The 27,320-nt window shown below is 36.4% G+C and overlaps 3 protein-coding genes across 6 annotated transcripts; 1 reads left to right on the top strand and 2 right to left on the bottom strand.

The window, feature by feature from the left end:
• Window positions 1–1,659: 1,659 nt before the first annotated feature.
• LOC147484344 (Early-responsive to dehydration stress protein (ERD4)) lies at window positions 1,660–8,068 on the bottom strand. Its single transcript, XM_086576481.1, has 10 exons — window positions 7,740–8,068; window positions 6,968–7,114; window positions 6,705–6,768; window positions 5,973–6,185; window positions 5,526–5,687; window positions 4,815–5,113; window positions 4,231–4,510; window positions 3,412–3,690; window positions 2,529–2,762; window positions 1,660–2,108 (listed from the first exon to the last, which is right to left on the bottom strand). The coding sequence occupies exons 1-10, from the start codon at window positions 8,024–8,026 to the stop codon at window positions 1,959–1,961; spliced, it is 2,115 nt and encodes a 704-aa protein (XP_086432607.1). The 5' UTR covers window positions 8,027–8,068; the 3' UTR covers window positions 1,660–1,958.
• An 8,965-nt stretch (window positions 8,069–17,033) lies between these two features.
• On the top strand, window positions 17,034–18,532 carry LOC147484343 (SEC14 cytosolic factor family protein / phosphoglyceride transfer family protein). The gene is made up of 3 exons (XM_086577023.1): window positions 17,034–17,604; window positions 17,689–17,953; window positions 18,055–18,532. Exons 1-3 carry the CDS (start codon window positions 17,352–17,354, stop codon window positions 18,287–18,289), a joined length of 753 nt encoding a protein of 250 aa, XP_086433149.1. The 5' UTR covers window positions 17,034–17,351; the 3' UTR covers window positions 18,290–18,532.
• Window positions 18,533–19,198: 666 nt separating this feature from the next.
• Window positions 19,199–26,617, bottom strand: LOC147484342 (pyrroline-5-carboxylate reductase-like). 4 transcript variants are annotated; one of them, XR_015204371.1, is made up of 7 exons: window positions 26,456–26,617; window positions 25,532–25,913; window positions 21,191–21,253; window positions 20,244–20,364; window positions 19,975–20,080; window positions 19,531–19,824; window positions 19,199–19,390 (listed from the first exon to the last, which is right to left on the bottom strand). XR_015204371.1 is itself a non-coding variant. In XM_086577022.1 (6 exons), the coding sequence occupies exons 2-6, from the start codon at window positions 25,818–25,820 to the stop codon at window positions 19,636–19,638; spliced, it is 768 nt and encodes a 255-aa protein (XP_086433148.1). In that variant the 5' UTR covers window positions 25,821–25,913; window positions 26,456–26,593; the 3' UTR covers window positions 19,496–19,635. The 4 variants fall into 4 exon arrangements, 1 of the variants encoding a protein (XP_086433148.1); XR_015204372.1 differs by lacking the exons at window positions 25,532–25,913; window positions 26,456–26,617 and adding an exon at window positions 26,284–26,412 and having other exon boundaries at window positions 21,191–21,263; XR_015204373.1 differs by lacking the exons at window positions 25,532–25,913; window positions 26,456–26,617 and adding an exon at window positions 24,295–24,521.
• Between the last annotated feature and the right edge of the window lie 703 nt (window positions 26,618–27,320).

Here is a 27,320-nt window from a genome sequence, read left to right as displayed (position 1 = left end):
ACGCTCATAATCTGTTACATTTGTATTGTATGATTGTATCTGGGCTCTAAAGTATTCAGGAACTGAGAATAGAAAAGATGCACAACATGACAACATCCTCTGATCCCATAAAATGTACTTAGGTGAAAATCCCTGTCATTCATATATAGTGTCTTTCACAGTTTATATAGTATCGCATATAAGTTGCCCACAGACAAGTTAATAAGCGTAAATTAAAAAATTATTCAAGACACTATATAAGCTGCCCCAAAAACATGTACATTAACAGATGTGAATGGACATGTCCGTTTAAGAGAAAGCTTATATCTTTCATCTATTATAATCACTGTGTTTTTTTAAAAATATTTGTAAACGTTTTCTTTTTTCTTTTTTTGGCATATGCTGGTCGCCTTCTACTTAGCTTGTGTTTACAAAACACTTCTGAAGTCTTTGTGGAAAACAGATCCAGTTTTGTTGAATAAGAAGTGAAGAACAATCATATCGGTGAAGGACACTAGTCCTAGACTCCTAGTCATGAATTGCTTGTGTTAGTTGTCTTTGAATGAATCCTTAATTTTGTCGTAGTAACCATAATGGATGCATGTTTTAAGATCTCCTGCACATTATGTAACCAAATATTTATATTAAATGGTCAAGTGTACACAATTTTAAATATTTGCAGTAGGTAACCTGTACTTCAAAAAGTTAAGCAAACATACACCATCATGGTCCCAATAAAGTTCGATCAATTTGCCCAAGTCGAGTTGTTTCTTATAGACATTTAATACTTTGGGTTTGGTAGGAAGAACATTGTGGGGGCCGGGATAGACAAGTATTTTGAAACAAATCAATAGACTTAAAGACAAAATATTACAACAATAAATAGAAAAGAAAAACATTCTCTCCATATATGAGTAGGTCTTTTTTTTGCAACAAAAAAAAATCCAATCCTGTGTGTGTGTTAAGTTGTTAACTATCGAGGATGGCTTGTGTGCTGATTTTCCTCCTTCATTGCTATCATTCTTAGCATCAGATTTCAAAGACACTTAAAATAAAAACATACGCAACAAAACTACATAGAAAAAGAAAGAGTCCAAATAGTAACAAGTTCACAAAGAGATTGCCTTCTACGCACTGATTGAGGTAAGTGTTTGGTGATGGTTGGAACTTGGAATGGAATGCCCGCAATGTCAAAGACTGATGAGAGTACATTTCATCCTTTTGCGTTTTCCATGCTCTTCCAAATTATTTGGTTACTTTATATATGCAATCAATTTTCAATCAAAACCAACGCAACCTTTACTTGAGTAGAATATAATTGAACTTCTATCGCAGAACTTTTGAAGTTGACCTTGAACTAAAATAATAATAACAATGATCACAATAAAAATAAAACCATATATACTTATGGGTATACCTAATTATCAGTCTTCAATCATGCTTCTCAAAAGGGCCAGCTCTAACGTTGTCAATTTATGGATTGGATCACCAATCCCTTAAAAAATATGAGATTAGATCACCAATTCCATATAAGAAAATTCTATTATGTGCATAAACTAATGGATACTCCTTGCAACTCACCGAAGCAAAGCACCAAAAGCTACCCGTCCGATGTTGTACTAGTAAAAGAATCAAAAAATTGAAAAATTGAAAAAAAAAAAAATTAGTAACATGCTTACCTAATAACAAAAGAGTAAATCAATTATGATGGTTTAGGATCAAAGGCACAAACTGAATCCGATTGTTGACTACTGGTACACAAGTGTTTCAGAAAAAAGACAACAATTATTCCGTGTACAAAAGATATTATTTACAGGAGATGAGACTCCTTGGACCAAAGAGATGTGTTGCTCCATGTTTCGTTCGTTGTGGACTGTATGGGCAAAGGATCAGGTCTCCAACTCTCCATTAACAATTAAACAAACACCTTGAAATATAATGTTCAAAGTAAAGATGCCAATTAACAGAGATATTTCGAATCACGTTGAATTGACCAATGGCTGAGTGGAGGTTGATGCTTCAAAATTCATTGGTCGCAAACATGGTGGCAAATAAGCATCAATTGCAGCCTCACTCTCGCATTCTGCCAGCCCATTCATCGCATCACGTTCATCATTCTCCACTGCATTCTGCACAAATCGCATCTCATGGAATTTAATTGAATTTAAGGAAACTATGACAAATATCAACATGAAGTTAACTCCAGAATACTTCTAACTAGCAGCGAATTTCATAACAGATGTTCAAAAAAACTGAACTCCACCAATTTTCTGTCTTAAACAAAATGTGTCTCCAGGTGAACAGCATTGTGGTCCTTGCAGGGTATGTATTACTTCATGCTATCACTCACCTAAATTTCTTGTGCTAACATTTCATATTGTCGAAATGATATCAGTGTTTCGAAGAATGTACAATAGAAAAATGTACTAGAAATATTGTTTATATTTAAGAGGTCACTCAACTCTATATTTCATATAACTGTTCCAGAGTATGTGTTTTAGTCTTTTAGATAGCTAAACCATTGGAATCAGATTACATCATTGAAATACCTGAATAGAGAAATTGAAGAATGTAGGAAGAAACCGCATCTTGCAGTACTCGTTAAACAATATAGTGAACACGAACAGAGGTATTGTTGAAATGGATGCAGATGGTTTTGATTTCAAACCAAATAAACCAATCATAGTGATTTGCATAAGAGCAATGGAGAAAATAACATAATGATGAATATATGGCCAATACAGTCCACCAGTATCATACACAGTTTCATATACATCTTGAATCTGTAAAAAAAAAAAAAAAAAAAAACTATGTCAGACATGAATCTGGAAGACTGAAATCCCTAATTCGTGCGAGAAAGTAGACACACCAATGTGCTAGCAGTGTGCCCATCAACTTAGTAAAGAAGAATCTCGTTTATGAAAGAAATCGTATACATTTTCTCTACTTAGTCATATTTTCTATTTTAACAGCTACCAAATCAAGAAAACGAAAGTCGTTCAATACAACTGAGGTTTCTCCTTGACATAAAGTGTACAGTTTAAGAGGGACAAAAAATCCCTTAATGTACTCCTATATTGTTTTACATTTATGGTTTCCAAAATTTCAAAACGATAACTACCTCCATGGATAAAATGAAGATCAATCAACCAAATTTGACTCCACTCAATTATTTATTTCCTCAGATGGCCGTTGGGTTATCAGCGAAAACACCAAATATGCATGAGTGGAACAAAACAATAAGAATAAATTAACGAAAATTATCACTCTATTACATCTCAATGAAAAATAAGTAATACTTCAAAATCTAAATATAAAGAGTATTAGAGTATTAAAACGATATCGACTAATCAAGCAATTGCATGTACATAGCAACAACAAAGAAATATAAAGTATTTGAATGCATAAAATGTGAGAAGAAAAGCAACTAACCTGATTTATGTACACCACATATCCAAGAAAGAAGTACACAATAAGAAATGGAAGCAGCAAAGGTGCAATGACCACGTGTACCATTCCAATCAATATAGAAAGTGAGACAAGAGGAATAACTCTATAGTATGGTAGTGAAAACAGATACGGATTCTTATTTGTGCCTCGTCCAAAAGTATGAACTCTCAAAAAATCCCATGTCATTAATCCAGACTGAAGAATTTCCAAGGAAAACCCAGACAGTCCATCTGTTAGAATGTATGTCATGAAGAAATCTGCCTGAAAGACAAAGACAGGTATAAGATCGGTTAGACCTCCAAGATCCATTCATGAGGGAAAACTGAGCAAAAATATATACAATAAACATTTATCATATAAGGCATCCATACTTCCCAAAACCATAATATACCCAAACTGAAAAACCATCAACAACCAAAGGTTCGTGAAGAACAGGAGAAATTCACATCATAAGGATTCAAACCCGTATGTGACACCAGAGTGTGGATTATGCCAATGAAAATACGGAAAATGCCAAATTAGGTTGTACTTGGGTCACTAAGCAGGTCCAGGGTGAATCTCACTCAAGGTCAGTATCAGGGGACAGCAGAAAGAACTTCAAGAACCATGTGGTCAAAATCTGCTTTACAATGGGGATTAGTAGCTATGATGTGAGGTATAAAATTCATTTGTTATAATGGAATTCAACGCGTCGACCAAATGATGCCTAGAGAAGATCTATACCCTTTTACCAATATATGTAGTATAGATAAACATGAGCTTAGTTGGACTTGCTTGATCTTATCAAAAAACATAACTTACTTGAGCAGAGACAGCGCTTGCCAGATGACTAGGGAAATCCTTGGGATGAGTGAATGACTTTCCAATTTGATCTAGTAAAGACCCTGATAGCACACTCAGGAAGAAAACATTTGCCACAAGGAAATAGAAAACCATGTTGCAAGCTTTTATCTCTCTTTTGCTCCTCGAGACATAACCTTCTAAGGCAGCCAATGCGACCATTGCAAAGGGAACAATGTATATGAAGAGGCTAAGAATGGCACTTGGAAGATATCCTGTCACGATAGAGCTCAATCCTGGTCTGCACATTTTTAAAATGTCAACAAGAATAGCAATTGCAAGACATACGGTTGTTATCTTACAAACCCAAATCCTTCCAAATGTTTAGTACAAACTCGTAAATAATTTAGATATTAAGAGTACGATAGTTTTATGCGTGGACTCCAAAACCAACTTGTAGTGCACTGAGGATAATTTTAACGAATTGACAGAACATTAGCAAGAAGTTCAATTATTTCTCAAAAAGCTAATATTGAAATCAAAAAATTATAAAAGTACTCCCAGATAAAATACTGACTGAGAAACAAAAAGAAGATTGGCCTTACATTAACTGTACAGCCATTGCTGGAGGAAACCATTTCATTAATTTTTCAAATCGTACTATTCCTTGAACTGCAGTGACTGGTAAAGCAAAGAAAATTGTAAGAAGTGAGGATGCAAGAAAAACTACAATTTTGTGGAGTGGCAAATAATTATAAGGAATGGCCAAATTGCTCCACACCACATCCCTCGGTTCTGGAGCCAATTCAGTAATCCATTTAACAGGATTTTCATGCTGTTGAGATTGGGAAGCTATCGCAGCACCCCAACGAGACTTAAATGAGACAAACGCGACGGGCAACTCCTACATGGTATAAAAAATGTACACATAAGACCCTTCACCAGTTTGGAAATAGTATTATTAAAATGGGAGCGTAGGTTATGAGTAGTATTAAATACATAATCATATTGTTTGAGAGATATAACATTCCATGATCGTTGACAGAAATCAGTGGACTTCTACATTTTAAGAGTGCTGCATGAATGCTTTAGTTGTGCCGGAATATCTACAATAAATGTGTAGTCAGAAAGTTACACAAGAAAGAGTAGTTTTGTATTGAATGAAAACTAGCAGCTAATGGTCTCTGTCACAATTTTTCATTACGTTTAATGAAGTAAGAGCTAGTGATTCATGAATTTCTGATAGACTCATAGTTATTAACTAGCACAGATCTGGCTGCTATGGTTGATGTACTGGTGAACTAACCTGCGCTTACCTTTTGCTTGAGCATACTTTTGCATTGTATATGCCGTATCTGATGACAGAGTTCTTGAAGATTTTTTTCATGCACTCTTAATTGCTCGGGATATTTCAATTTCTGCATCGTAGACCTAGCTCTTAATTCTTCGATCTTTCTTCCAATAGAAGTCGCTTCAAGCTGCATATGGTCATGATATGATAGAATGTATCAGTTTACGTATCAAAATATGCTAAATCAACATCCGCAGCAGAGGGTACAACTATATATAAATGGGTCAGTGTACATTGATTCGTATTCAAAGAAAACCAAATTAATATTTTGCTGCTGAACTACAACTACGTGCCTATAAGAGTATAATGTCTTATAAATTTAATGGAAAGAAGGAAAGAAACACAAAGAAAGCCTCATAAAATCAAAAACAGAAAACAAATGTACTGCATGTAACTGATTAAAGCAACTCACCAACAATTCTTCAACAACTTTTCCATCATATACCATTTGATAAGACTGATAGATATATGGATAGTGTTTTGAAAAGAAGTGATCAACACAGCACCCGTAAGATTTGTGTTCATTGCAGAAGGGAATTTCTCGAACTAAAACAGTGAACTGGTCAGGCCGATGCTTTGTATTGTGAAGGTGTTGGATCCTTCTCACAAATATCTCACTGTATTCCTACCAAATAATATGTAAAAAGAAAACAACCAACGTATTACATTCCAATAAGAATATATTCCACCTGAGAAAAAAAATTATTTTATACGGCCTTTCTAATAATAGGGTTTAATGTTTACTATAAGCCTTTCAAGGACTTAACAATTATATTTAAATTCCTGTGAAAATAAAGTTTAACGAGATATCCAATCTAAACAGCTCTGGAGAAGACCACCTTCACGTCCTTCTACAAATTTGTACAATAACTGAACAGCACTAACACATCACTTCTAATTTGTAACACTTATACAAAAATGACGAAAGTGAACATTCTTAATACGTTGCAGGTTAAGCTTTCTATTTATCAACTGATGATAGATTTAAAAGTGCATTGTGAGTGCCAAAAATTTATGAAGTTAGAGACTACTATCATGTTCATATAAGTTACAACCATAACACTCAAAATAATAGTATGCAAATTAATGAGTTAAAGTATCTTAGCTCATACAACTTATCAAAAATAACAGGAAGAAAGAGCACCTTATACAGAAGGTAACAACCATAGATGGATATGATACACAAGCATGAAAAATGTATCCAGAGCCTGTAGGACCAAAAAACGAATACAATTGTTACTTTTGTGCGCTCACAAGATTTATAGTTGAAAGAGAAAAAGAAGGAAGCATTAAAAAGAAATCAAAATTATGCTTTTGAATATATTAGAATCATCAACAACAGTAACTCAAAATAGACAAATAAGCATTAGTTAATCAAATTCACATATGTGATTTGCTAATTCTCACCTATTAGATCCTTCCCCGATATTGGAGATTGTAAAAGAATCCATTGAACGGGATGGCGGGCTTCTAGTAGGACCTTGCTCACTAGTATAATTTACAGGGAGAAGAATTACCAATCCGATAACAGAGCAAGCCAAGAAAAACTTGATCCTGCAAAAGAAAATAATTAGGTGAAAACAAAGGAGACACAATATTCCCTACATAGCACATTGCTTCTTGGTCTCATAAACATTTGCAACATTGCTTCGTGGCCGTTCACTTTTTGACTGCCTGATTGGATAGCTGATCACATATATTTAATCTGTCATAAATTTGAAAACTAATGGTCCTAATGACAATATTTTAGAAAACTAGCTAGAAACTAATGGTTCTAATCATCTATATATACTGGAAATCAGCTAATCACATAGCTAATATGTACTCGATTAAATCATCAGTTAAAAATGAATTTGTTAGTTCAATGAGCTACCTAATCAGACTGGGGCCGGGGAATTCCCCTTAATTTTGTGTTTGTGTTCAGAGAAAAATGATCAAAACACACGCAAATTCCCTTGAGTTGATTGTGACTATTGGAGACCTATCTTGACTCATTGAAAATATCTCTCCGGCACCATCTTAGTATATAGCTAATATAAAACAGCCCTACATAACTACTGAGATCATAAAACTTTCTTAACACCACAAACACCCTATATACTCACTATGCTACATTGCCACCAATGCCTTGAAGTTTGGACGAAATGCAAGTAATAACATTAAAAAAAAAAAAACTGACCCGAATTTGAAGAGACGAATGACAACAAGTGCATCAAGACCACTATGTTGCAAAATCTCTTCTTCAGAGACGCGAAAAGCACGAGGAATCCAAGAGAAAGAAGGAAGGAGAGATGAGAGAGTGAAAGATGGATGGAGAGGTATGTGTTGTTGATGTTTAGAAAGAGGACGTGCATAGTATATTAAGGAATTTGAAGCGTGTTTTTTGAAGATGGAAAAGAGAGAGAGAATGAAGAATGCTAAGCCTATGTTTATTGATGCTGATGCGAATAAACTGTGTGCATTCATTTCTTAAAGTGAGTGAGACAGAGTGTGCTGAAGAAGAAGAAGATCAAGGGGATTAGTGCTGCCACCTTTGGTGCTACGTGGCTGTGTTGCATGTAGGAGAGAAGGTTGAACTCTTCTTCTGTTGGTGGTTTTTGGATTGGGTTGGGTCTAATAATTTGAATCAAAGATTCACTCGTGTCATCGTCTCATTGTGTACTCTACCATGGACCATCAACTAAGGGGCCGAACACCGGGAGCCCAACTAGTAAGTAACAATCCCCATACTTTTTGAACCAATTATTTTTCCGTGGGATTAAGGATAAAAGTTACCCTGAACTTGTTCTTGATTGTCATTTACATTCCCAAACTTTTTTCTAAGCGAAAAAACACTCTAAAGTTGCAAGTACCAAACGTAACAATTATTTTTATAGATTGCATTAGATATATAATGTTATTTTATTTTTTACGTACATGACGTCATCGATCATTTTATTTACTTTGTAATTTATTTTCCAATGTGGCAAGAAATAAATGGATGATCTGGAAATCAATCAATGAGTCAACTCCAATGGTCACCTTTAATTGTATAAATTGATCATCTTCTTTAGCAATTCCAACGGTCATAGCCATAAGAAAAAAACCTAGCTACCAAATTGTTTGATTTCTATTCAATTATATGAATAATTCAGGCATGTAATAGGTATTGTTATTAATGTTTCCTTCATTGTTCACAAATTCTAATCATTTTCTTTTTGGAATCCATTTCTTTTTTGGCAAAAATATCATTTTGCATCATATTAGTGATTACAAAGTAAATAAAATGATTGAAAATGATGTCATATATATCTAACGCCATCTATAAAACTAATTATTGTGTTTGGTACTTGCAATTTGAGAGTTTTTTTCGCTTGGAATTTAGGAGTGTTAGACCAAGTCCTAGTCGGTCATTAAATTTTCAGCCCAAGCCCTAACTCGACCAATTTGGATTAGGTCGGGTTGGTCAAACTTTTCGATTTTTTTTGGAATTATGAGATAAAAAACACTTAAATTGAAATCTTCTAATGAAATAAAAGAGGTTTGATTATTTGAAATAAAAACTAACTTTGTTAAAAAACATATCGTAATATTACATATGTATTTTGCATATCTTATTTTGAAACTTTAAATATTACAATGTTGCGGTAATAGGTCAAAATATATGGTGGAGGAAAATTATGAAGAATAAGACTAAAATTTTAATCGGATCAGGCCTATAACGGTTTGGTACATACTTAATCCAAAACCAATCCAATAAGAGTCTGGTTCTGATTTTCAAGACCTAGACTTGATCAAATATGCTAACTACTTATCTCAGACCCGTTTTTATTGGTTCGGACCGGATTGGATATCGGTTCTTACCCGACTCATTGCCCCCTAACTATTTTATCATGTTCTTTTACTATATTAACGATTTTAGTATTTTACTTCTATATTTTGCTTTTAAGAATTCTTTTATTATATTATGATTTTACCCTATTTAGAGCATTTGCAATGCAGGTGATAGAGAGGGGGTAGTGATAATTATCACCTACTTGGGTCCAAACTGGCGTGCAATGCGGGGTGATAATGAAGGTGATAATTATCCCCAGTTCAAAGCGAGGTGAAACCAACCACCGAGTTTATCAGCGACTTATTAACCGGACGGGATGTTGGATTCCGTGCGGATTATAAAACTCACCGGGCGGAATCAACATCCCGTCCGAGTCCTACTTGGCTACCAAGCGGTCAAAAGTCGAGCGGTCAAAAAGCGGTCAAAATAAAAACTTTGGTATATATACAACATTTGTTTCATTTCAACTCACACTTCCAACAATCATATATCATATTTCTTCTTCTTTAAAATCAGTTCTTAAAAAACCAAATATCAAATGGCATCAACTCAAGCATCTCAAGCAAGTGGTAGCACTCAAGCAAAAGCGAGAGCTCACTTTAGCATGTCCGATGATCAAGCTCTATGTCTTGCTTGGATAAAATTAGTGAAGACTCTATTGTTGGTGCTTTCCAAAATGCAAAAGGATTTTGGAATCGTGTAACAAAGCGAGTTCAATCAAACCGCGTGGGTGGGATAGGTCTCGATTCAATTAGCGGAAGGTGGAAATATATTTCAAAAATGATGAACAAATTTGTTGCAATTGTGAATGCGGTGGAGGCTCGACATGCAAGTGGTACAACAATACAAAGCCGGGTAATTACAAGCGTTGTCAATTTGGAATTTATTGATTATCTTAGTCTTAGTCTAATTATTTCCGTCTTAGATCTAATTATCTTAGTGTATTTATTATTTCCATTTTAGTCTTAGTCTAATTATTATCTTAGTCTAATTATTATTGCAGTTTAATTATCTTAGTCCTAGTGATTATTTTAGTCTAATTACCACCATTTTTTTTTAGTTGTCGAGGCAAGGATGGCCATACCAACTACTAAGAAAAAATCGGCTTTTCACTTGATCATTGTTACGTTATACTCAAGGATAATCCAAAGTGGAGATAGCGTTTTTTGAGGCAAGGTCAAAGCCCCACAAAGGGAAAAGGTCGCAAAAATGATGGTGAAGATTCAACTTCTAATTCACCAAGTGTTGGTGGAGTTGAATTGGAGGGTTCTCAAGAAATAGAAGCGTCCAAAAGAAATGGAAGCGTCCTCTTGGATCGAAGAAAGCCAAGTCAAAAGGAACCAAGAAAAATCATTTGGTATGTTGGAGGGTTACTTTACGTTTAGAGGATACATTTGCACAGGATGCAAATGAAACACAAAAATGCTTAGAACTTAGGAAAGGGAACTTGCATATGGTCAAAACTGTGATGGCAAGAGAGAAAAAAATCGGATTCAAGCAGAAAAAAATCAGGTTCAATTGGAAAAAATCGGCTTCAAAAGATGCAATATGAAGCTAAGATTTTAGCGACCGATACAAGTGTCCTCCATCCGATGCAGCTTTTTATAATCGAGCAACAACAAGCTGAAATACGTGCTGAATGGGGAAGGGCTAGAGGTGGTTCTAGCTCTAACTAAGCTTATGTATTTTAATTATCTAGTATTTTATTTTAATTAAAGCACTATGTATTTTAATTAATGCACTATGTATTTTAATTTCACTGTCTTTTTAATTAATGCACTATGTATTTTAATTTCATTGTATTTTTAATTAATGAACTATGTATTTTTATCTAACTGTTTTTTTTAATTAATGCACTATGTATGTTCTGTCCAATATAATTATTTTCATAGAAATACAATTACCAATAAAATTAAAATACATTGTAATATAGTTCATTAAAATACAACTGATTAAATCACGTTGGAACTACATAGGAAATACATTAGGAAATACATTAGGAAATACATAGGAAATACGTTGGAACTTAATAGTTCCGTTAGGAAATACATAGGAAATACATAGGAAATACGTTGGAACTTAATAGTTCCGTTAGGAAATACATAGGAAATACATTTTCATTTCCATTTTAATTTTAAGCCTCCTTCTCCCTCATACGGATCCGACCAATTTGGATCATAAATTGGTACGGATCTGCTTGTTTCTTCAATGCCGGTCCAATTAAAACATGTTCAACTAAGTCCTTTTGAAGATTAGTATGTGTAACTTCATTTACGATCTTATTTCTTGCTTCAATCATCGATAGACAAAATGAAAACCATCATCTTCACGAAAGAGGCGGTATTGTTTCTTTCCTCGACCTTTCCAATTCCAAACTCCACTTTCCGTTCATTCTCAACAATCATATTATGCATTATAATGCATGCCTTCATTATATCTCCAAGAACAACAACACTATGACAGCGAAGCCTTAACAATATGCCATCGTGATTGCCGCAAAACTCAAAGCGTCCTTTCAACATCCTTTCTTGCGGCTTCTTGGCGTTGAGTAAAGATCTTTTCATGCTTATTTCTTGGATAGCGAATGGCTTGAACAAATGTGCCCCATTTTGGGTAAATACCATCAGACAAGATAATATCCCATATCATAGTCATTACCATTCACATTAAATGCTGCAGGAGCCTCACCTTGCTCTAATGATTCAAAAACATGAGAACGATGAAAACGCGTTAATGTCATTATCGCGAACTGGTAGGCGAAGAAGCAATGCGGATCAACAATGTTTTGCGCAGCGGCTTCAAGTATCAAAGTTGGTTCCTTCTTGTACCTACATGTGTTCAGCCCATCCACTTGGGCAATTCTTCCACACCGGTGCATCGGTCGATTGATCCAAGCATTCTGGAAAACCCCCTTTGCGCATTTTCAGCTAATATCCTAGCGATTAATGCGCCTCGGCTTGAGTCGTCTCAAGTACTCTTCCTCAAGCGCCGTGATAATTGCCTTGCACCAACGCTTCATAGATACATTTCTTTGTGGAATCTCAATTTGTAAATACTCATCCGTTGAATCGGGAAGAACAACCCGGTTGCTAATTGTGCAGTGCGAGCTAGTCCCTTTTGTAACCCGAAATTGCTTGCCGACCCAATCCATCCACCTTGTCTTTAAAGTAATCGTCGAATGATGCGGCGGTATGCAACATATACATAAAAGCTCTCTTGTCATCCCTGTACCTTCGTCTAAACTTATGAGGAGGCCACCTACAAGGTGTTGTGAAGTAATCCCTCATTATCTTTTGTTTCTTGAAATCACCACCATCTCTAAAGCGTGTACTCTCGCCGCCTGCCGCGGATCCACCGCGTTTATGCGTATCCACATCTTCAATTTCAATGGCTGCTTGAGTCATTAATGCCCCGGTGATGGATAATAAGCTGCAACCTCCTCCTCCTCCTTAGCCTCATCATATCATTATGCTCATCTCTTACTCTTTCCATGTAGTCATCTTGTGAAGTACCGGAAAGGCGACGGTGAAACCGAAGAAGGCGAACTATTACTACTAGATCCTCCCCATAACCTTTGGTTATATGTAATTCTTTCTTCTCTAGACATTTTTTCCTATTTTTAGCTTGGTTGTGGGGAAGAAGATGGCTATGTTGTTTGTTTGATATAAAAGATAGAAGAGTAAAAGCGAAATATGAAAGGTAAGGTCACATATGATAAGGTCACATGTGATACTTTGATTTTGGTCCACTTACCAATTGACAACACATTTTATTAGATTTTTGTTCACTCTCCAGTGACAACACATTGTATCAAATGTCTATCCATGTACCCTCAATAATTCCAAATGGGCCACCATCCATAATTGCATTGTTTGGAATAGTAAAATGTGGGAGGAGGGCTTAAAAAGGAGGGCTTAAAAACGGGCCGGGATGTTACATTCCGTCTCCGGTATCCCCATACACTATTCTGTCGGAACACAGCCGAGGGAACCAAACCACACAAAAATGAGTGATATTCCAAACTAAAAATTTCTTTGTTTCAACAATGGGGAAATGAGTGAAACAAATGTGAAGCGAAGCGAAAGCGAATGTTCCATTTTTGGAAACATACGAACTTATAAGTTTTTAATTTTTTTTGGCCATAACCTCATTTGTTTTATTGACATATTCATATAAAAAACCTGCTAATATACTTTGAAAATAATAAAGAAGACAAACAACAATCATGAACAACACCCAAGTCTAACACAGAAACTCGGTAAAAAAACTAACTTATAATTTCTTAAAAAAATTGGACATAACCTCCTTTGTTTAATGACATATTCATATCCAAAACTCATCAAAGAAAAACCTGCTAATCAAAAATTCATTACAAACAACAATCCCAAACGCCATAAGACAAGTAATGGCTACGGTTATTACAAACTACAAAAAATATCTCGAGACCTCCTCCCCTACGAGAAGGCCGATCGAAGAGCTCTCCCCTACGTCGTTATCGCCTCTACGGTTGAGCTTGAGCTTGAGGTACTCCACTTCCGGCATTCTCCAACTCTTGCACACGTCTCACGAAGCTCCAAAGTTCGATTCACGTTCTTCTTGTAAAGTACTCAAAAAGCTGACGAGAGGACTCCATGAAGGACTCACATGGCATAAGTGAGAGAAGCATGTAGTTAAGGAGCTCGACCTTACTTCATCTGTTTAACAAAACAAATGCAAGTTAGGGGTTATAGTGAATACTAATAATAACAAATCATAAATAAATTCAAATCATACTAACCTCGGCTCTTTGCTTTCGGTATCTTGACAAATCTGCTACCAACTGCGGCATCTTTGGTGGAATAGGTATTCTCATATCTTGCCCCCGAGAAGTAATCATGCTCAATGCCAAAGGTCATCATCATCAAATATCTGTGGAGTTCTTTGCGGCATCGAATATCATGAAACACCGGGGTTGTGTGGCAACTCCACTCCTCACTGGGAAATGAATGTCGGACCTCAATGCTCGAGTAACCCCTTCAAAATTGGTGCCCGGTATAGCGCACCTAGCAAGAGACCTCGACCAACCCTCTTCCAATATAAGTCACTGATGTCGTCTGGCCACTCATTTGGGTTTGCTCTATAGTGTGAAAGAAACGGCGGGGAAGAATATCGAGGTCATCATATCCATAGGTGGTGGGTAAGGTATAACAATCTCTCCGGATACTTGCCAACAACATCTGTCCCCAAGGTACCATCGATTGGTGACCCTATAAGTATCATTAGCCCTGAGAAAGAAACCTTGCTCTATGACACATATATGATAGTCTACGGTACTCAACGTTCTCTGGAACATCTGGAATATCCGCATAAAAGTGTCGAAAGATGAAGGACTTCGGCCGGGGTTGCCACTCAATTCGACTAGCTCTAAAAGCTCAATCTGGCGGCGAGTGTTATGAATATTATGTGATAGGTCCCCATACCCCCTCGCCTCTGATGAAGCCCCCATGCTTGAATCGTGGAATCGGGTCATGAGTCTCATCCTCTTCCAACCTCTTCAACACGGGGATGCATCACCTGCGAAAATGCTTTCGTACCACCAATCTTGTCATCAATAGATAAAATACAATATCAATATATATATAAACATGTCAACATTAATAATTAGATAAATAAATGAAATGAAACAATAACTTAATAAATAATACTTACGGTATAATCCAAACAAAGCCGCACAAATTGCCTTTAGCGGCTTTTTCGTCTCTTCATGAGGTCTAGCCGGTAAAGGTAAAGGTATGCTAAGATGGATTGACCCGGTCATAATCCCACATCCTCTCGTGCGAGGCAGTGACCATCCACCCGATCGTAAATAACTATCGGCATATCCAAATAATACCGCACCAACAAAGTAGAAGAGGAAGGCGCGTACATACTCGTGGATCGACTCCTCACCAATATGATAGTCTTTCGGCTTCTCCTTGAGTCTATTCAAATATCTAGCCGTAAACCAACTCATATTTATAGCTCCTCCTTAAAACGCTTTCGGCCGATAATCTCAAAAACTTCGTCTTGCTCATCATCTTCAACCAAATCAAAACATTCAAAGAAACTCATCGCCAGTAGTAAAACCTCTAAAGTTTCATCAAAAGGGGCGGCATCTCCATAACCAATTGGGATACCCGTGAGCATTGTGAAATCAAGAGGGGTAATCCCAAGCTCACCCCATGGGAAATGAAATGTGTGGGTAGTTGGCCACCACCGCTCAACTATCAAACAACAACAACGCTGATCATTTTGTCCCAAATTACAATTAAAAACTCCCCAAATGGTGTGGCGGATATAATATCGGTAAGCGTGACAAAATTAGGATCCGTTTTTGATTTCATACAACGCCACCACGACACAACATTTGAAAGTGCACAACGCACTTTCCATAAGTGTACTTCCTACATTCAACAAACAATAATATCTGATAAAATTCAAACTAAAATAAACTAATATAAACTAATACAAATTCAAACTAAAATAATACGACAAATTCAAACTAAAATAAACTAATATAAACTAATACAAATTCAAACTAAAATAATACGACAAATTCAAACTAAAATAAACTAATATAAACTAATACAAATTCAAACTAAAATAATCGACAAATTCAAACTAAAATAAACTAATATAAACTAATACAAATTCAAACTAAAATAATACGACAAATTCAAACTAAAATAAACTAATATAAACTAATACAAATTCAAACTAAAAATATCACGACAAATTCAAACTAAAATAAACTAATATAAACTAATACAAATTCAAACTAAAATAATCGACAAATTCAAACTAAAATAAACTAATATAAACTATACAAATTCAAACTAAAATAATCGACAAATTCAAACTAAAATAAACTAATATAAACTAATACAAATTCAAACTAAAATAATCGACAAATTCAAACTAAAATAAACTAATATAAACTAATACAAATTCAAACTAAAATAATCGACAAATTCAAACAACAACAAACTTGATATAAACTAACATAAATAATAATAATTAACTTAAAAAAAATCAAAAACTTACTTGAGATTCCGCCACTCGATTTGCTAAATGTGGGACCGATGTTGACGCTTAATGGTGGGTGGTCCTCGATTTCATTAACGCTGATTGGAAAATTAAACCCAAGTTCAATTTAGTCCTCCTCGCCCACATTCTGGCGTTCTCGACGACGATCCTTTTGCCCCTTTTTTGGAAATTTTGACATTTCAAACCATCGGGAATGCTCTTGATGTGGTGAGGTTGGTGGGGATGGGTTGGGGGATGGAAGTCATTATGAATGGAAATTTCTGTTCAAAGGTTGTGAATGGAGGCTACAAAATCGAATTTTGGCTGGAAATGAAGTGAAAATGGAGCTTTGTTGGCGTCTGTTGGTATTGAGCCATCGGACGGGATGTTATCCATCTCGTTATAAAATATCGGCCGGGATGTTACATTCCGTCTCGTATAAAAAAACTCAGGCCGGAATCTAACATCCCGCCCGAGATGTTTTTATCACCTTTGCATTTGCAGCTTCACCTTGTTTATCACGGGTTGGTGATAGAGGGGGTGAAAAGTGAGGAGGTGGCGGTGATAGAGGGGGTGAAAGTTATGACTTGCATTGCAAATGCTCTTACTGGGAATGGCGAGCCCACAACCAACTAAATGACCTTGCATAGTTATCGAAAAAAAAAAAAAAAAAAGAGTTGCATACTAGTAAGTCGCAATAATAAGTCTAAAAAACTAGATCCGTGTACTACTTGTTGCCATACAATCCACTCCCTCAAAACAAGGATTTTAATCTTGATCCAAAATCAATCTACTTGACATATCGAATCCCAAAACAGAATCGTCAATCGTTAGGTGAATGCAGACTCACTAAATTTGAGGACAGTGTACGCAAGGCATCAATTAAATGGGTTACACAGCCAATTAGATTGAAGTAAGAGAAGGTCGAAAAAAATGGGGAGTTCATCAAGAGTGAATGATGATTTTTCAGTAGTAGTAGTTGCCTCAGACCTTGGTATTGATGCACGTTCACTCTTATCACCCTCTGAACGTATTCAAGAAGATGACAACTTCCATGACTGCCAATCTTATCTTCTTAACAACGATGACGATTTCTCTGATCTTGATCTTTTACAAGCTTTTCTAGTCCAAGGTCTTGATAAGTCTGGGAATCGTATTTTACGCATTGTAGGAAAGTATTTTCCAGGTAACTTCTTATAAAGCTTTGATTTTTAAGTTTGGTTATTATATACCCTGATGCAATTCCTTGGTGGTTTCAAAATCTGCCCAGCTCCAATTATAAGTGCTGAACGGTTGAAGAAGTATGTGTTCCACAAGATTTTCAGTGAGCTTCAAGAAGGGCCTTTTTGTATTGTTTACATTCATAGCACTGTGCAAAAGGAAGACAATTCTCCTGGCATGACCATATTGAGATGGATTTATGAGGAACTTCCCTCTGAGTTCAAGGACAAGCTCCAGGTGGTGTACTTTGTTCATCCTGGCCTTCGGTCACGGCTACTTCTTGCTACACTTGGTCGGTTTTTCTTGAGTGGAGGGTGAGTTCTTACTACTTTTTACATACTGCACCAAATTAGAGACTTGGATTTTAATATTTTATACAATAGTTGTATGAAATTTGTTATCTTTTTTGGTGCAGTGTGTACTGGAAGATAAAGTATATTAGCCGCCTGCAATACCTGTGGGAAGATATCAAGAAAGGAGAAGTAGAGATTCCTGAATTTGTGAAAACTCATGATGATGTTCTTGAGCATAGGCCCTTGACAGATTATGGGATAGAACCAGATCCTCACTATCTGTCTGAGCTTCCATCATTGGGTTCCACATATGGGAGGTATGATGAGAGATGGCCAACTCGATCATTTACAACCTAAATGCGTATGGTTTGAAACTCTACTAGCAACTTGTACAGCGTAAAGATGACTTAATTTGAGTATGCCAACTAGAGTATGTCAATCTAAAGATGACTGATGTGGTCATATCTGTGTTGTGGACTATGATTACACAATCTGCTGTTTGTGTACCTGTTATTTCTCTCTGTCAACTAAATCTTGATCATCTTTCATGTGTATGCACTTCTTTTGAATGCAGTATAGCCCATAACTGTTCTATCTTTATTCTGAAACAACCTTCTATTTTGAAGTATCTTAATTTCATTGCAGTCAGTCTATACATTTTGAAGTATCTTAATTTCATTGCAGTCTATACATTTTGAATCTGTTTAGTTCGGAGATCACCAAAAGGTGTATGGGCGTAATGAAGCTATTTCTGACACGAATGAAAGAGAAAACTGCTGCATTTGGGCTTTGCAAAATATTTAGGTCAGAATTTTCAGAAAGTGCACTGATTGGGAAAAAGGAAGAAGGAAGAATTTCCTTCTAAAGAACCATGTTTCGAAAATGATAAAAATTATTTTTCTTTTTAAGCAAACCATATTATTAACAACACAGGCAGTCCAAGTTTCACTGGAGGCACAATAGAAAAAGTTTCATGTGTGCATCATAGAATGCGCCACAAGAAACACAAATGTCTCAAAGTGGAAAGTATAATTTGCAAGATAACTACTACAAAGCTCAGTACTTCACAAATTACTGGACCAAATAATGGGAAATCAGTAACTAGTCCCACAACTTATTAGATCAGAGAAGATCATTGATCCTCACTGAACTCCCAAAAGTCCAAAACAGAGGGTATCAGGTTTCAATATTGATTTTGTAGATGATTCCAGACATCAGTTCAGTGGATCGCCCATGCATCAACAGGGGCGAGGGTGTGTTCGTTTGACTTGATTCAATGATAAATAATATTTATTTCTCGCTGATAAAAATAATTTGACAAATAAGTTAGCCCCTAGATAACTTAACATAGAATTCACATAAAGATCTTAAACCGAAGAAATTTTCATATGGACGAGAAAAAAAATATAGGACCAGGTTTTATAACCTAATCAACGCCTCTTCTGTCAAGTAAAAGAACTGTTGCAGGTGCCGACTAGCAAAGTCGGTAAAACCTTTGGGTGATGATGCCAGAGGTCTAGGAATCGAATTCCGCCAGCATCAAAGAGTTACTGATCTCATTTAAAACAGGCTTGCCAATCAAAAAAAAAAGAAAAAACTGTTGAAAGTGTATTGATTCAGAGGGCATCTTCAAGTGCTTCTCGTGTTGTCATTCCATCCGTGGGCAAGCTCCTGACTGGAGAAGTCTAAACTCTAAAGCATCACTACCTCTTTGAAAACTCTCGACTACGGTTTGCAGCAGCCACAACTGTATTCATCAATAATCCACGAAATCCACCACGCTCTAACTCATGAATTCCAGCAATTGTAGTGCCCCTAGGCGATGCTACATCATCTTTTAGCTGACCTGGGTGCTTTCCTGAATTAATGGCCATAGCTGCTGCTCCCAAAACCTGTAGCAGCAGAATTGACAAAGACAAATATAATAGCGAACAAGAGCAATAGCCATAGGGCCAGGGATTGTCTTTTACATAATCACTTCACAATTTCATTCATTACTTTCTTAGGTAAAGAGACAAAAAGCAACAGTAGTTTATACTTACTGTCTGAGAAGCTTGGCCAAGTGCAAGGTCTCGAGGAAGCCCTGCAGCTACTCCTCCATCAGCCATAGCCTCTATAGCTAGGAATATATACGCTGGGCCACTACCACTATAAATTACAGAATGAACATGTTCAGCAATAAATAAGACTTAATTCTATATGAAAAAAGAAGCAGCAGAATACATCCTTCATGTGAATAAGGATATTATGTGTTGTGGGGTGTGGGGGGTGTGGGGTTTGTCCAAGGCTTCCATTACCAAAAGCCACATACCTCAAGCCAGTGATTGCATCAAAATGTTTCTCATCAGCTGTCCATATTTTTCCAATTGCTCCAAACAATTTAGCTGTTAGTTCTCCATCCTCTTTACTAGCCTTTTCACCCAAGCTCATGACTGAAGCAAACACATGAGACTCATAAGGCTCCTATCATTTAGTAAACAGAATATGAAGTAGAATGTGGCCCACTTAGATTTCCATAAAGAACAAACATAAAACAGAAGAAAGTTTTGATTATGTGAAGATCAAAGATGCACAACAAAAAATTTCATATATGAAGTTTAATAGCATTCAAGATTTTCCAAACCTTACAATCATTTCCCAACTTATTGAAGAAGAACTTCGAATATAATCATGAAAGAACTGAAAGGACTAAATTAGTATGTCTTAGGGAAGTTAATAAAGAGAACACAAATATTACACACCGACAAAAAACACAAAGAAGAGAAGTAGGTAGGGAGTATGAAAATGATACTCAATTGACTTAAGCCAGATCAACATAGCCTAATATAAAAGTAAGTCCAACCGGTGTGTTCGCAATGATTTACTTAATCATTTCTTGAAAGTTGTTCCTCTACATATGTAACCACAAGTCAAAGTCAAAGTCAAATTGGTAGGGATATAGGCCTATCCTTTCTAGCGTTCCTGTACATTCTCCATGTTATACCTGGGGATTTTTTTTTTCTCACTAAACAATTAACGGTAACTGAAAAGAAAACAGCTTAACTAATATACTTGAACATCTCCAATTTTACACAAAAGGGAAACCTGCAGGATGACTTTATTGACTCCAAAATAGTAATAGCAGTCATAGAAGAAGAAATGGAACAGCTCCAAAAATTTATCAGGCCTTCAGGGTGATTATCTTTTGACATAAAGTCACGGTATCAAAATAAACGTGAAAACTCAATTTTCCATTGTCAACAAGAACAAGAGTGTTACCTGATGCTGCTTGACCAACAGCTGCTGGAGTATTAGGCATTACCCTAATAAAGCGACCATAACCTGACCATTCCTACAGAAACAGTAGTGTTAGTGTATTTGTATAAAGATAGATATATGAACGGACATATGAAACAAAAAAAAGAAGGAAATAAGTGTGTTACTCACTACTTACACTGTTACACATATAGAGATTGTGAAATTTTCAGACGTAAAGCATTGGTGTATAGAATCGCAAGTACAAACAAGTATTGATACATCAAGCTACACAAAAACTGGAAGTATCAAATCAGATGAAGCTACTTTGAAGTATCTGCTATATGGTCTTTAAAGTTCAACATTGTTCTGCTTAGTGGTTATTGGAATACTTTGAAAGTTAAATCTAAATACATAAGCATGATTTTTCATGTTCAACATCGTCATGATTTTCAACTTAGTAACATGCCTAAGTTGAAAATCATAAGTTAAGAGTTATGTTCCATAGTACACTTTGCACTTCTATTTGTTTCTATCATTAAGCTTTCCAATGTTATTCCTGTAAGATATTAGAGATGAATTCTAATATATAAATGATAAAAAAACTGAAAAGATAAACTGCTGCAGAAAAGTTTAGAAAGAGTGAAGACTTTAATCAAATACTTACTATCTTATTCAATACAAAAGACCTACACCAATTTATAGTGTTTATAGACGTCTTACTTGCTCCTAAAGAAACCACATAACTAACTCAACTAAGCCATCAACACTTTCTATATTTGTGGTACTTATCTAACTAAGATTGTGCAGAACAGGTAAAGACCTGGTCCAACAAAAGACTTGGTCACACATGACACGACCCTTATTGAAAACAAAACAATACTACTAGTTTGAGTTTAAACTCCAACAGCCTCCCTTAAACTCAAACTTTCAGAGCTACAAACACCCATCATCTGCTTCAACTTGTAGAAGGCTTCAGCTTTCAATGACTTTGTGAGAATGTTGGCAACTTGATCTTCAGACTTACAAAATTCCATTTCAACTTCGTGGTCTTTGACAAGCTCGCAAATGTAATGAAATTTGATTTCAATGTGCTTGCTCCTCCCATGAAACACTGGGTTTTTACTGAGAGCAATTGCCGACTTGTTGTCACAATAAATCGTAGTAGGGAGTGCTTGGTTGTGATGTAGCTCCTCACATAAGCGTCGTAGCCAAACAGCTTGGCATGCACTTGAAGCAGCTGCGATATACTTTGCTTCAGCAGTGGAAAGGGCAACAACTTGTTGTTTCTTCGAGTATGAAACTACTCCGCTGCCCATGTGAAACACAAAACCAGAAGTGCTCTTTCTTTCATCAATATCACCTGCCCAATCACTGTCCGTGTATCCAACAAGATCACAATGACCACCAGAAGCATAAAAAATACCATGACTCATAGTACATTTGACATAGCACAGAATTCATTTTCCAGCAAACAAGTGAGCTTGGCTTGGTGTCTCCATAAACCTGCTAATAACACCAACTCCGAAGACAATATCAGGTCTAGTAGATGTCAAGTAACGTAGACTACCGACTAAACTCCGATAAATAGTTAGGACTAACAAGTTCACTGTTATCGAACTTCGACAAATGCAACCTTTCTTCAACTGGAGTCTTTATAGGCTGATATGACTCCATTTTGAACCGCTTCAAGATATCCTACGCATACTTCTTTTGTGAGACAAAGATTCTAGCATCACTTTGTAGCACTTCAAGCCCAAGAAAATAAGACATAAGCCCCATGTCAGTCATTTCAAACTGACTATTCATAGCCTCCCGAAATTCAGCAAACATGCTTGGATCATTTCTTGTGAATATCAAATCATCTACATACAAACAAACAATGAGCATAGCTCCATTTGAAGTAGATTTGATATACAGTGTAGGTTCATAGGGGCTCTTAAGAAAACCATTCTCCAAAAAATTGGAGTCGATACGAGTGTACCACGCCCTTGGTGCCTGTTTTAACCCATATAAAGCTTTCTTTAACTTGAGAACTTTATCTTGGTGACCTTCCACTGCATAACCAACCGGCTGATCAACAAAGACCTCTTCTTCTAGGAACTCATTCAAGAACGCTGATTTCACGTCCATTTGATGAATTCTCCATTGCTTTTGGGCGGCTAAAGCAATCACCATTCTAATAGTATCAAGTCTAGCGACGGGTGCAAAAACTTCATAGTAATCAATGCCTGGCTTTTGCTTATACCCTTTCACAACCAACCGAGCCTTCAACCTGTCCACCTGGCCATCAGGATTATACTTGGTTTTGTAAACCCATTTTACGCCTATTGATTTCTTTCCTTCAGGAAGAGAAGTCAGCTCCCAAGTATCGTTCTTTTCAATGGATTGAATTTCTGCATCCATAGCAGCAAGCCATCCATCATCTTGGGCTGCTTCTGCAAAGGTAATAGGATCACAATCGGCAAATAATGCAAAGTTTACAAGTTCCTCATCAGATGCATCATTATCATTAGTGAGAATACAATCTTGCAAGCGAGCAGGTAAAACATGAGTACATGTCGAGGTGCGTATGGTGGCACCAAGAGTTGGAGAATAACTGGTTGATACGAGACTGCCCATAGTTCCAGGCATAACACGAGTATGTGTCGAGGTGTGTATGGGAGACACCCAAATACTCGAAGAGAGTCAACATTTGGTTTGTAACTGCTCATGCCTCCTCAGGTGTCATATCAAGAACACTTTTGGTAGGAGATCTGTTCAAGATATATATAGCACAAGAGACAGCTTCTGCCCAAAAACTATTCAGTAAACCTTTGGCTTGTAACATGCTGCGTGTCATTTCAACAATGGTTCTATTTTTCCGCTCGGACACCATTTTGTTGAGGGGAATAGCTAGCTGTAAGCTGATGCTTAACTCCATGATTTTTGCAAAAATCAGAGAAAGCATTGGAAGTGTACTCTCCCCCCTTATCAGTGCGGAACACCTTCAAACTCAGACCACTCTGCTTTTCTACATAGACTTTGAACTCTTTAAAATCTTTCAAAAGCTTTAGATTTTTGCTTCAGAAAATAAACCCAAATTTTCCTACTATAATCATCAATGAACGTAAGAAAATAACGATTACCTCCATGTGATACAGTCTCCATTGGGCCGCAAATATCAGAGTGCACAAGCGCCAATTTATGTGTTACTTGTCGTGACCTCCCCACTGGAAAAGAGTCCCTATGCTGCTTGCCAAGAATACAACCGATTAAAGCTTTCCATCAAAGGTATCCCTGTAACCATTTCTTTCTTTGCTAACAATCGTAAACCATGAAAATTCAGGTGGCCGAAACGAAAATGTCATAACCAATTGTTATCCATAACAAGAGCACTAAAAGAAGAAACCATTTCAGTTTGCAATGGTAGAGGGAACATGCGATTTTTGGTCATCTTCACCATAGCAACAAGCTCATTTTTCTTATTCTCAATACTGCAAACACCTTTGTTAATGCTAATTTTAAGACCTTTTTCTGAAAATTGGCCCAAACTTAGCAAATTCCAGTGTAAGCTAGGAACATAATAGACATCAGAAATATGTTCATGTGAACCATCCTTCATTCGAATGAGAACTGTACATTTGCCTATAATGGAAACTTTTGCTTCGTTTCCAAAATTTACGCCACCGCATACCGAGTCATCTAAGTGAGAAAACAGCTCCTTCTGTCCACATATATGGTTGCTACACCCAATGTCCAAATACCATGTGCCATGATGTTCTTCTTCCGAAGCACTACAAGCTAACAACAAGGTTTCTTTCTCCTGGACCTCATCTTGAGCGTAGTTAGCATGTTCAGACTTTTTCTTAGGCAATTTACCTTTGCACTCCGAACGATAATGATCATATTCCTTACAACCATAGCATTTAACTTTGGACTTATCAAACTTCCAATCTCCAGAAACTTGTTGATTAGAGTTTCTCTCACTGGTGGAGACATTGGTTTTGAAGCGATTAGGCTTACCACCCTTGCTGTGACTTGATGTCTTTCCACTGCTAGTACTACCTTTTTCAAACACACTTGTTTTGCACTGAAAAGCTCGTTCTACAGATGACCCTGCATTCCTTTGGTTCATCCTATGCTCATGAGAACATAAAGAACCCATCAACCCTTCAATTGTCATGGCTGAAAGATCTCTTCCTTCTTCAATTGCAGCAACAACATAATCGAAACGTCCTGCCAAGGATCTCATAATCTTTTGAAGAACACGCAAATCATCCAATTTTTCACCGTTAACCCGTAATTGATTCACAATAGATTGAACTCGTGAAAAATAATCAGAGATAGTTTCAGACTTATTCATATAAAGAGATTCGAATTCACCTCGCAAAGTTTGCAACCTTACACTCTTCACCTTCTCATCTCCTTTATAAGATTTATGCAATATCTCCCATGCTTCCTTAGACGTCGTTGCAATCGAAATCTTTTCAAAAACAATCTCGTCCACGACTTGATAGAGAAAAAACAAAGCCTTCTTGTCCTTCTTTCTGTTTTCTTTCAAACTCTCCTTCTGGGCTGGAGTGACAGCTGTAACTGCAGCTTGATTAACAGGCTCAACATACCCAAGCTCAACAATCTCAGATAGCTCCTGAAAGTCAAACAAAGCCTTCATCTGGATGCATCATTGATTAAAATTCTTTCCATTAAACCTCGGCAGTTGAGGTTGAATTGATCCGTTCATCATTGTAACTTGCTTTCAAGCAATCTAAGTAACAATAAGAACACTAGTTAACCAAGCTCCGATACCAAATGTAAGATATTAGAGATGAATTCTAATATCTAAATGATAAAAAAACTGAACAGATAAAAGAGTGAAGACTTTAATCAAATACTTACTATCTCATTCAATGCAAAAGACCTACACCAATTTATAGTGTTTATAGACGTCTTACTTGCTCCTAAAAAAGAAACCACATAACTAACTCAACTAAGCCATCAACACTTCCTATATTTGTGGCACTTATCTAACTAAGATTGTGCAGAACAGGTAAAGACCTGGTCCAACAAAAAGATTTGGTCACACATGAAACAACCCTTATTGAAAACAAAACAATACTACTAGTTTGAGTTTAAACTCCAACAATTCCAGCTGCAACCAATACCAACAGTTTCTTATCAGTAAGCACTGGCCCCAACTGTAACAACACCTTCTTAACTGCAACGGGCCTAAAATTCCGAGATAAATACATCTGATTTAAAGTTTTGACATATTTATTTATTATTAAAGGTTAGAAAAAAAAAAATTACCAACTTGAGGCTTCACCGATCACGTCACTATCTTCCATCTTTCCCGCTCCGATAAAGACCAACTTGAAAGAATCACTTGGAATAGGAGTCGTCATTTCTAAGGGTTTGAAAACTTGTTGTCGTTGTGATAAACCTTAAATGCAAAATAGATGGGAGAATTTTTCTGGAGGGAAAAGGGTATTTTCGTCTTATCAGTTGTTTCTGTTTTTTTGGTTAACTTTTGAGTTTGAGACATCAGGTGGGCTCGGGAGTAGTTTTTATAAGGTAGATTGTTGTTGGGAGATGGTACCACGTTTCCCAATGAGATTTTTGTTTTGTTATAGTTTGACGAGTGATTTTTTGTTCCCAGCGGGATTTGCTCCAAGAGCTCCAAGCGAAATAGGAACCAACCACGTGTCCACTAAAAAGAGATTGACAGTTATCAAATTCCTTCCTTAGAACAAACTTCCTGATTTGCCCCCACTAAAAAAAAAAAAATTAAAAAACTGTCATTGTAAAATATATAGGAGTTCTTCCCATCCTTAGCTAAAGATTTTTTTTTTTTATCTTTTTTAGTTTGAAAGAAGTGCCACTAGTTCAGCACTTCAAGTTTTTTTCAACAATTAAGACCAAAAACTAAATTTTGTAACTGGTTAAGTTTTTTTCTTTTATTTTTTTAAGGTTGGGGATAAATCAGGAAGTATATATTAAAGTGGAAATTTGATAACTGTTTACCCCTTTTCAGTGGACACTTGGTTGGTTCCTGTTTCCCTTGGAGCTCTTGGAGCAAATCCCGCTGGGAGCAAAAAATCACTCAAGTTTGACCAGCTTTTTTACTATCGTCACGTGAGTGTGAGCAACGAGAAATATTTTATGTTTTTGGTGG

Source organism: Coptis chinensis, chromosome 8, assembly GCF_015680905.1.
Source record: "Coptis chinensis isolate HL-2020 chromosome 8, ASM1568090v1, whole genome shotgun sequence".
Lineage (NCBI taxonomy): Eukaryota > Viridiplantae > Streptophyta > Magnoliopsida > Ranunculales > Ranunculaceae > Coptis > Coptis chinensis.
The sequence above is the reverse complement of the archived record's forward strand: the minus strand, read 5'-3'. Positions and strand labels throughout refer to the sequence as shown.

Coding starts and splice junctions, on each gene's coding strand:
- LOC147484343 (XM_086577023.1), top strand. CDS start 17,352: ATGGGGAGTTCATCAAGAGTGAATGATGATTTTTCAGTAGTAGTAGTT. Junction 17,605..17,688: donor TGTAGGAAAGTATTTTCCAG/GTAACTTCTTAT, acceptor AAATCTGCCCAG/CTCCAATTATAAGTGCTGAA. Junction 17,954..18,054: donor CGGTTTTTCTTGAGTGGAGG/GTGAGTTCTTAC, acceptor TTTTTGGTGCAG/TGTGTACTGGAAGATAAAGT.
- LOC147484344 (XM_086576481.1), bottom strand. CDS start 8,026: ATGAATGCACACAGTTTATTCGCATCAGCATCAATAAACATAGGCTTA. Junction 4,511..4,814: donor GCAATGGCTGTACAGTTAAT/GTAAGGCCAATC, acceptor AAAAATGTGCAG/ACCAGGATTGAGCTCTATCG. Junction 3,691..4,230: donor CAAGCGCTGTCTCTGCTCAA/GTAAGTTATGTT, acceptor TTTGTCTTTCAG/GCAGATTTCTTCATGACATA.
- LOC147484342 (XM_086577022.1), bottom strand. CDS start 25,820: ATGAAGGCTTTGTTTGACTTTCAGGAGCTATCTGAGATTGTTGAGCTT. Junction 20,365..21,190: donor TGTTGGTCAAGCAGCATCAG/GTAACACTCTTG, acceptor TGTTTGCTTCAG/TCATGAGCTTGGGTGAAAAG. Junction 19,825..19,974: donor TTGGCCAAGCTTCTCAGACA/GTAAGTATAAAC, acceptor CTGCTGCTACAG/GTTTTGGGAGCAGCAGCTAT.